Source organism: Nanorana parkeri, unplaced genomic scaffold (genome assembly GCF_000935625.1).
Source record: "Nanorana parkeri isolate BGI_ZX_2015 unplaced genomic scaffold, ASM93562v1 scaffold767, whole genome shotgun sequence".
NCBI classification, from domain to species: Eukaryota; Metazoa; Chordata; class Amphibia; order Anura; family Dicroglossidae; genus Nanorana; species Nanorana parkeri.
The window spans coordinates 688564-698646 of NW_017307035.1; the positions used below are offsets into that span (position 1 = coordinate 688564).

Consider the following 10083-nt stretch of genomic DNA (forward strand, 5'->3'; position numbering starts at 1 on the left):
ATATATATATATGTAATAGGCAGTAAAATAAAATGAGTTTTTACAGGTACTTTTCAAGCCTCAGTCCCCGACATGCATTGCGTGGCTCAGTTTAGTCTTCTACCGTATGCCTAGAAGTGGCCTCACACATTCCAGCACAGAGGTCGGCTCTTACAAAGGCTGGGCGTGCAAATAGCAGTGATAGGATTAATTAGTCCACACTAAAAGGATAAAGTCAGATCAAAACACACAGACGCAAATCATTTGTTTGCTGACAGAACAATGCCTCTCACTAGGTAGATGACAGACCTCTCTCATCTGCTCATCACATGCATGGAAATGATGGCAAAGGCCATGCAAACATAGGCACATCAATCCTATTAGCTGCTATGCCAACTTCAAAGGTCTGGAAATCTAGCAGGATTAATGTTTAGAGTCAGCCATTAACAAATAAGCCCGCTCTCAATTTTGAATATTTTCACTGCCTGCAGGATTCAAGTAAGATGTGAGATCCCTCTTGTAATTCATTAGGAATCAATTGGTAAAAACAAATGACTATCACTCACAATAATATTATTATACAGGATTTATAGAGCGCCAACAGTTTGTGCAGTGCTTTACAAAATAGTGAAGACATTACAATCACAATACAATTCAAGACAAGATGGTAAGGAGGGCCCTGCCCCTGAGGGCTTACAATCTAAAAACATCATGCGGTGATCAAAGAAATGACAATGTGCATGTGAGCTCCAGAGCTTTTTTTGGCTATATAATATATAGAATATATGATGTATAAAAGATATGCTCATTTTGTGAACATATAAAGAGCAGTGTTTTCACGGTGACTAACTTTGGATCCATCACTTCTCTATCTATGGCTGTAGAAGTTACTGCACTATGGCACACTGCCACTGCATTTTAAAAGCTACATTCTGGACAAACCGCTAAATAAACAAATGAAATACATATGAGAACTGTTCTACATCCCAAAGAATTTGTATTTAATCTAATCCTGAGATTTACAGAGCCCTGCCACATAGGACAGCCAGACTGTAGGCAAGTAATACAACTAGGGCTTGTCCCCGTTCCCAGCCTGTGACTGGACAATGAAGGTGAAGCAGCCGACTGATGAGTTCACCCCTCTGTCACTCTTCTCTCACCTCCAATCAGCATGTTCCTTGTTAGAACTAGAGGTCAGATACATACAAATAGCACTGAAGAACAAATTGCTGGCTTTTTACTCTCCTAGTCTGAGCTCTGCTGTATAATTTATTGCAAGTGGCTAATACTAACTCAGATTCAGGTACTTGCACTAGTTGCTTTTAAAATAAATATATTCATTTTTTTTTTTTTTCAAGAACATAGGCAATCCTATCATCTCCTTCCTTACAGTAGCTTTCAGCAGTCCCTCCAGGGCCGGTGCCGGTCTCTGATCTAGCTCTGATTGCTGTTTCTTCCTTTCCCACGGAGTCTGAGACAGAGGTATGTTTCTACCCATTTGGTAACTTTTTTATTTTTCTAAATGTTTTTGCATAGATCTACTGCTTAGATTAGACTTTAATACTACTTTAAACTTTTTTATTGAATGGTACTAGCAGCTTCTTAAACTGGTAAACTGGTAAATGCTGGTTGCTATATACCAGGGCTCAATTCCGGAGGGCTTGGCAGCGAAAGGGTTAAGAAGCGAAATTACTCAAATCCAACTACAGCTAATCATGCTTTGGTAGGTTGTGGGTACTGGAGCAACAGTGCGATTCTACATTCTTTTGACAAAACATAGCATATGAACAGAATGAGGGGGAATTTATCAAAACTGGAGCAGCCGTGCACAGCAACCAATCAGGTTCTACCTTTCATTTTGAAATCTTGACTGAACAAACTGAGAGAGCAGCTGATTGGTTGCCATGGGCAACTGCTACAGTTTTGATAAATTCTCCTCAATGTGTTTAAGCCAAGAGAAATGTTGTGGGTACCATTGCCAAGTTCCTTCTGAAAATGCTAACTGCCTTCAATGCATTCTAAATTACAGACCTGGACTAAGCATGCAGGAAGTACATTCAGAGCAAAGTCAGGGAGCTCCTAACCTGTTTATTTCTTATGGGTCAGAGTCAAAGTATTAAAGCCAAAGCACCAGCTTGAAGGCCAAGCAACTAACATTTCCAAGAGGACATGGAAACCTACATATTTCTCTCATCACAAGATACTTTAATTAAATCGTTTGTTTGTTGTGGATTTTTTAACATTAAAGATGATTTTGTTTTGTTGAAATCAAGCAAGGATTGACATTTTTATTTATGTCAGTCCTGGCTGTTGCCTTACCCCAGGTTGAAGCCCAAATTATAGGTGTTCCTATAGGGCAGTTACATCCACCTTCCTCCTCTTCATTCTGCAGTCCTCCATGCAATGTTGCAGCTCTGCCTGTGTCCTTTCTGCTCATTTCTGCCACCTTCTGTGTACAGACTTCCTTGTTCTGATAGAAAAGTTTGAGCCCAGAACCTGCCTTCAGCTATTCAGGGGATGTAGACAACAGTAGTAGCGGTCGGCTTGTGTTGTTGTAAATGATGGTGCCCTGGAGAGGACCACTGTCATTCACAAAAACACAAGCCCGCAACAACACATGCCAGCAGTTACTACACTAGTCTCTCTCCAATATTTGAGTCCAGACCCGTACGCCTGCCATTCATTGGAGAGAGACTAGAGTAGTATCTAATACAGTCCAAAACCGCACTCAATACAACTTGCTGACCAAAAATAGCAAGGAAGGGTGCTTGTATTGACAGCAATGGATGGTGCAGAGCGTGACAGAATGAGTGGAAGGAGGGTTGCCAGCACTCCATGATGAAGAAATCAGTGTAAATATATTTACATAGGGTGGCATAGGTCGAAAACCACCAACCTTTCCTCAAGGCAACCAGCGTAGTATCTTGTGTATGTTGTTGTGGGCTTGTGTTATTGTGAATGATGCCAGTCCTCTACAGTGCTCTGTCATTTACAACAACACAAGCCAACAACTACTACTGTAGTTTCTCTCTTACAAAGTAACAGGCAGATGGGTTTGGGCTCAGTCTTTCCTTTTAGTACAAAGGTGGCAGAGGCACAAGGAAGATTAGATGGAGGGCTGCAAATTCTTCCTTCTGGCAGCTTTCAGAAGGCAGTGGTGGGAGTTGTTCGGGCGCTGTATGCCCTCTGTCTGTCAGAGATAACTATAGGATTTGTCTCCTTGCTAGCAGTTTGGTTGGACAGCAGTGGAGGTAGGGGGCTTGCTGTCGACCACGAAAGCTCAGCAGTCACTGCACAGAATTGAATGTTTCCAAGTGTGTATTTGGTCCCCAGGGGAAATGCAACAAGAATTTTCAACTTATGGCAATACCTCTTCTTCTAAAAGCTGCAGGTGATAGGAGCAAGCAGTCTTACTATAGAAAAGCCCTCAGCAGATCTCCCAATAGCCCTTTGTGCACATAATCTATAAGACAAGAGACTGCTTTGCCATGTTAGCCAATAGAAAAAAAGTGTATTAAGAGTTAAATTAGGATTATAGGTTAGCTGACTAGACAAATGCAACCTTTTAGTTAGCTCAGATCTATTCTTCAGGGGTGGTGATCGTAAAAGCTGACAGTTGTAATCTATTCAGCCAATAAAGGTGAGTATTCAACATTTATTACAACACAACATAAAGAAAACATAGGAAGTCACACATGGTGGCCTCCTAGCAGGAGAGATAGTTTGTGCTCACATCTAAAGAATGGTAAGCTGCAATATATCACATTTTGGTTTTCCGGTTTAGCTACGCTTTAACAGAGGTAAAGAGACAGTACTTTGCAGGATACTTACAGCTAGTACAAGCCTCTGTAGGAGAATCCTGGAAGTCAAAGCGGGAGGCAGCTGGGTACTCACTATCCTAAACAACAACGTAGAACAAAAATAGTTTGCTTTCATTTTAACGTTTAAAAAATGGTATCATCATTCTACACGATATATACTGCCAACAGTTTGTGCAGCATTTTTACAAAATGGAGGAAGACAGTACAATTACAATACAGGAGGGTTAGGAGGGCACTGCTCATGAGAGCTTACATATTAGTAGGAGGCAAGTGATACAAAAGGTAATAATTATTTGGGATGAGCTAATGGAAGAAGTAAAAGGACAGTTATGTTGAGATGGAATAGGCTTCTTTTATCCCCAAAATGAGATGCAAATTCCTAAAATGAATCGTATCACCAGAGTAAGTAAATGGTAAGCATTCAATGCCAAAACATTGTTATCGTTGAACGATAAAAACAACTCAAATCAGGAATGATGCAAAAAACAGTGAGCTACAGGACCAACAACTGTCTGGGGGGGAGGGGCACACATTCTAGTCACACTTTATACAATATTCTGCAATTTGATATTCTGAAGTGAAATAAAGCAACCATCACTTTTTCTGGCATAAGAATTGAAGTTCTATAAATCTGTGCCCCAGTCCTGAATACAATGTAATTTTGAAAGGCTAAAGCAGTAGACGGGGTGGTCTGGTGGTGCTCTTAATGTTTAAACGAGAACTAGTGTTTTTCCCCATAGTTCTCTTTAGGGTCACGGGAGGACATATACTAACCTCCTCCCGTGACCCAAAGCTCAGTATATAGCGAGCTATTGCCCACAATATACAGAGAGCGCAGCAGCCGGGACGGATCCTGACAATTCTGTCTGGATCCACCCAGCTGCATGAGTGACAGCTATTTTTGCCTATCTAGAAGCAGAGCCAGCTGTGCCCCCAGTCAGTGCTGGAGGATCATAGGGGGGGGGGGGAAATCCCTGTGGGGAGCGGTGACTGATGGTCACTACTCACTACAGGGAGACGATAGGGAAGTGAGCGGATCAGGGGCATGTTTCTGCTCACTTCCCGATCGATAGAGCTGACCTGTGACAGCTTCTTTGTTACAGGTCGGCTCTATCTATGGGAATGAGTGGAAATCACTTACCTCATAGATCTCCTTTAAGCAGGCACCCCACTTTAGATTGCTGGTCCTTATGTGCAGTTTGAAAGTCTATTATCTTTAATATGAAACATGATTTATATAACACCAGCAGTCTAATAGAAGCTTACTTTAAATGTGTGTTTAAAGAAACCAGATATTACCTGCCATTGCGGACCTCACCTTCTGTATCTTGGCTGTCATGCTTATCCAATGGCAATGTCAGTACTTTGCTTCACTGACTTGGAACAATTATGCAGAAATTCTGACTTCACATTCTGCATTCTTGTCCTGAGTAAAGCTGGATATACACGGCGCGGTTATATTTTCTTCATTCAACCTGTGGGTTCAACAAAGAAAATAGAACAGATTCCTCTATCCACGCTTACGAGCATGGATGGAGGAATCCCCCGCTGTTTTGCATTGTATTCTGGACCAGCCACTGTCAGAATACCCGATCGGACTAGCTGCAAGCTCTGTTCAGCCGAGAATTTTCCAACCTGTTTCTTTGGAAAACTGATTGAGGGATGCCAGGCAGGAGAGTGCCGACAGGGACGCCCACAGGGTGAATTGTGGCCGGTTCATCAAGAACTAGCTGAAATTCACAATGTACATAGCCTATAGAGCTGCAGCTAACGATTATTTTCAAAATCGATTAGCCGATTATTAAGTTCGATTAATCGGTTAATCGGATAAACTATAAAATAAAGTTTAAAAAATGGCTCCAGTGATAGGACTACTAGTTTGTATTAAGGTTGTAGTCCATCACAGGAGCAAGCTTGGACCGGCGGACGTAAAAAAGAAAAAAAGATAGTGTGGTGTGCAATATAGTGAAATGGAAAGTGTAAAATTATACAGCAATGCATGCAGAATGGCAACGGCTATTGAAGACTACAAAACCCAGCAAAAGCACATTATACAGCGCAATGCAGAATACCGCCAGCTATAGAGGAATACAACAAATCCCAGCAATAGTACATAATAGCTGGCAGCATTCTGCATTGCGCTGTATAATGTACTATTGCTGGGTTTTGTAGTCCTCTATAGCTAGTGGTATTTAGCATTGTACCACTTTATAATGTATTATTGCTGGGATTTGTTGTACTCTTCTACAGCTGGTGGTATTCTGCATTGCGCTGTATAATGTATTATTGCTACCGATTAATCGATTATTGAAAAAGTTGACAACTTTTTCAATAATCGATTATGTCGATTAGTTGTTGCAGCCCTAATAGCCTACTTTAGTGGTTCAGAAAGCCAAAACTCTGGCTGGCATGAGAGTCGGGCAGCTAGCAATATCCTCCATATTCCTCTCCACACAAGTCTATTATAAGTTCCATTATCACCACACAGAAGCGGATGTCAACAGAGTACACTCCGTTGAAAAAGTTAAAGGATGTTTGCCTTACCGATTGTTATACATAATGCAGCCAGCCAGGATATGAGGGAAGCGCTGACATGTCTGCAGAATGAGTGCAGCCTTCAGTAAAAGAAGTGGATCCACCTGTAGAACATAAACGGGTAAGAATTATCAGTCACCTTTTAAGAAATATTTCCCCAAAATCCATGCAAACAGTAAGATAATATGAATTTATATCTCTAACTTCCTGATTAGTCATCTAGTCGAACATATTTATTACTAAGGCTTGTGAACTGCCCCCCCAATATGTCTGTAACGCAGCCTGGTATTGGCTGGTCCCCTCAAGCACTATCACACAGACATGGTTCAATCTTATCTTGTAAATAGCCAAAAGAGCATCAGCTTCAACAGGAGCTTCAGGAGTATGGAATAAGATTACATCATACCATACAATTACTACTAAGCACAGTATGTCAAGAGAATTGAAAGTAGCTTGAAAACATTTTAAGGAGAACTATGGGGTCAGGGATTTTCCCCATAGTTCTCCTAAGGGTAACGGGAAGACACAAACTAGCGTCCTCCCGTCACCCAAAGCTCAGTATACTGAGACGCCGCAGCCGGGACGGATCCCGACATTACTGTCTGGATCCACCCAGCTGCGTGATTGACAGTTGGCTGGAGTTGACAGTCAGGGCTGGAGGATCGGACAGGAGAGGTGGGGAGTCCCTGCAGGGAGCCGTGACAGTCCCGGCTCTCTGCCGGGATAGATCGAGAAGTGAGCAAGCGACGCTATGTGTTCGCTCACTTCCTGATCTACTGAGCTGACCTGTGACAGTTTCATTGTCACAGGTCGGCTAGTACTATGAGGCTGAGTGATTTTCATTCACCTCATAATTCTCCTTTAATTCTGCACTTAATATTTGCTAAAAGCTATATCCAGAACTTTGAGAAAACTGCCATTAAAAGCTTTTAAAATGCTCGCTGTAGCGGATACCCAAGCTAGAATTAAACAGTGCCTTTGTGCGTAGGGAATTACATGTAGGGCTGCAACTATTCGATTAGTGGGCTGATTATTTTTTTGATTAATCAGATTAAAAAAAAAAATCCCATCCTTAAAATAAAATACACAAATGCAGTGTTACAAAGTTTACTTCAGAATAAAACTGCATGCACACTTTTTTGCAATCGCACTGCACTGGAATGCACAGCATTGTGCGTTCCAGTGCGGGTGATCACACTGTGGGTACGAAGCGCGTTTGGAGTTCCATTGAAATAAATGGCACTGCAACGCACCTTCTGCAGCAGAATTTGTCAGGCCGAAACCAACCACTAGCAGGCTGGCTATTGCTGTATAAAGAAGCATTGCATGCACAACATCAACTGTAATCTCCACTGTTCTGTACAGAAGAAAATGGCTTAATCAGTCCATGGAGATGATAGTCCAACATAAAAGGAACCCATACTTTGGTTTTGTCCACATGGCTGAGGGAGTTGAAGATCCGGTGTAACTCAGGAGTGTTCTGTATGTATTCCAGATAAAGGTTCCATTCCTCGCTCAGCTCTTCCCGGGAGCGGACCTAAGAAGGAACCAGTGTTAACAAGTTTCACTTAACAGATTACAACTACTCAACACTGGTAACCCTCATACTCCTCAAGAGGGGTTTACCTTGCGGTGCAATTCTACAACAAATTAAACATTCTGAATACAAATATTACTTGGGAAGAATTGTGTCTGGTTTCCTCACGACACCTTAGGGTAACGGGAGGACACAAACTAGCGTCCTCCCGTCAACCTAGGCTCAGTATACCGCGACTGAGACACCGCAGTATACCGCGAGCACAATTGTGCCGGGATCCACCCAGCTGCGTGACTGACAGCTGGCTCTACCTATCTAGAGGCAGAGCCAGCTGTACCTGCCCCCTCCCCTGTCCGTTCCGCCAGTCAGCGCTGGCGGATCAGAGCGGGGAGAGGGGAATCCAGCCCCTCCCCTGTCACGGCAGAGAGCCGTGACAGGATCGAGAGGTGAGCAAACGCCGGTATATGTTCGCTCACCTCCCGATCTACTGAGCCGACCTGTGACAGTCTCATTGTCACAGGTCGGCTAGAACTATGAGGTGAGTGAAAATCACTCACCTCATAGTTCTCCTTTAACATCCACCATTCAGTTATTGATGGGTAAGTGCTAACCCTTAGGATTGCAAGGTCTTAACTTACACCTTGGCCAGCCAGAATCTTTCAGCAACCTACACAAATGATGACATATAAAAGGCCTAAAAGGAGCTGTCGTGTTTAGGTAATAAATTGTCAGATGAGCTTGAATTCTTTTTCACGATTTGTGCAACTCAAGCAAAGCTGGAGTTCTGATAATTAGAAGAGTGGTTTTAGGGCTTGTTCACACCAGCACCTGCGCTCAAGTACACGGCTGCTGGTGTGCATATCCCAGGACAGTGCCAATGCACTCGATCGAGCCACATCGCACTTTTTTCTTAAAACTTTATTTAAATGTCAAAATGACATTTCGTGAACTGAGCACCCAACTCACAGGCATGTCACCAAGCAATGTAGAAAGAAACAGTCCCACCCAGGAGCATGCACCATCAGGAAGGCACCAAGGAGACCCTGCAATGCAAACGAGCCACCTTGTGCACGCAAACGCCACGCCAGATTGCCAGAGACAAAGAATGCGGCAAAGACTGCACAAAAAAGGGACAGGAAGCAACACTTATTTAAGGTATGCTGCTACATTTATTCTCTTTATCCCTAGCGGTGTAATGATACTTTAAATGTTACTTTTCAAATACAGGTTTGATAAAAAAAAACTTTTTTTTATGAGCAAACAGAGAATTCCTAGACTATTCTTATTATAGACACTATACTATTAAAAGTAGGGATGCACCAATACCGATAGTAGTATTGGTATCGGTGCCGAGTATTTGGGGCAAGTACTTGTACTCGCCCAAATGCTCCGTTGCCTAGCCCGATACTTTCGGTATCAGGAAGCCGAGCAGCAGGTCATTACACGCTGCCCGGCTTTCTGATTGGCCGAGAAGTCGGCTTCATGCTCCCTCGTCACCTCATGGCCGAGAAGCCGGCTGCATGCTATCTCATCACACACGTGGGTGGCGAGTCTTTACACGCTGCCCGGCTTCCCAGCTAATCAGGAAGCCAGGTGGCAAGTCATTACATGCCGCCTGGCTTCCTTAATGGGGCTTCCGGTATCGCTATTTGGTATTGACGAGTACCGAAAAAAAAATATCGGTACTCGATACTGAAATAGCGGTATTGGTGCATCCCTAATTAAAAGTATATGTAAACATAATCAATAAAATATACAAGCTTAAGGGCTTGTCCATACCAGCAGCCACACTCATCCGCATGGCTGCTGGTGTGCGCTTGCCTGGACAGTGCTGTTATACTCACTCGAACGCGGTGTATAGAACGTGATGGTTTACAGCACCTTAGATTGCTGCAGCGCAGGAGAGAGGCTCCAGGGACCAGTCTAAGAGGCTCCAGGCTCCTAGCATCGGGTGAGTAGAACTTTTCTAATTTTGTTAAGCACCTAGACCAAAACAAGCACTTGACCCTTGCAATGCGGGGGAGCCCCACTGCAAGGGTTAGGAAAAATTCTGCCTGGCGTTCTGCTTCAGGTTCTATGCGCACACCACAGTGCAATGCAGTTGTAGCGAGCCTCACTGCGGTGCGTTTAAAAAAGTACTGCATGCCGTACACACCATGGCCATTGCTGGAGGGCATTTAAACAGGAAGTGGCTGCAAAGAGGTTGCAAAC

At 43.2% G+C, this 10083-nt stretch overlaps 1 protein-coding gene across 2 annotated transcripts in view; it reads right to left on the reverse strand.

Annotated features, from left to right (window-relative positions):
• Window positions 1-10083, reverse strand: part of HPS4 (HPS4, biogenesis of lysosomal organelles complex 3 subunit 2) — a 54353-nt gene that overhangs the window by 22429 nt on the left and 21841 nt on the right. For both annotated transcript variants that reach the window (XM_018564633.1, XM_018564632.1), the window contains exons 6-8: window positions 7759-7872; window positions 6345-6439; window positions 3811-3877 (exon numbers count right to left, since the gene is read on the reverse strand). In XM_018564633.1, coding sequence (XP_018420135.1) covers window positions 3811-3877; window positions 6345-6439; window positions 7759-7872 — 276 coding nt within the window. The remainder of the gene's footprint in view (window positions 1-3810; window positions 3878-6344; window positions 6440-7758; window positions 7873-10083) is intronic.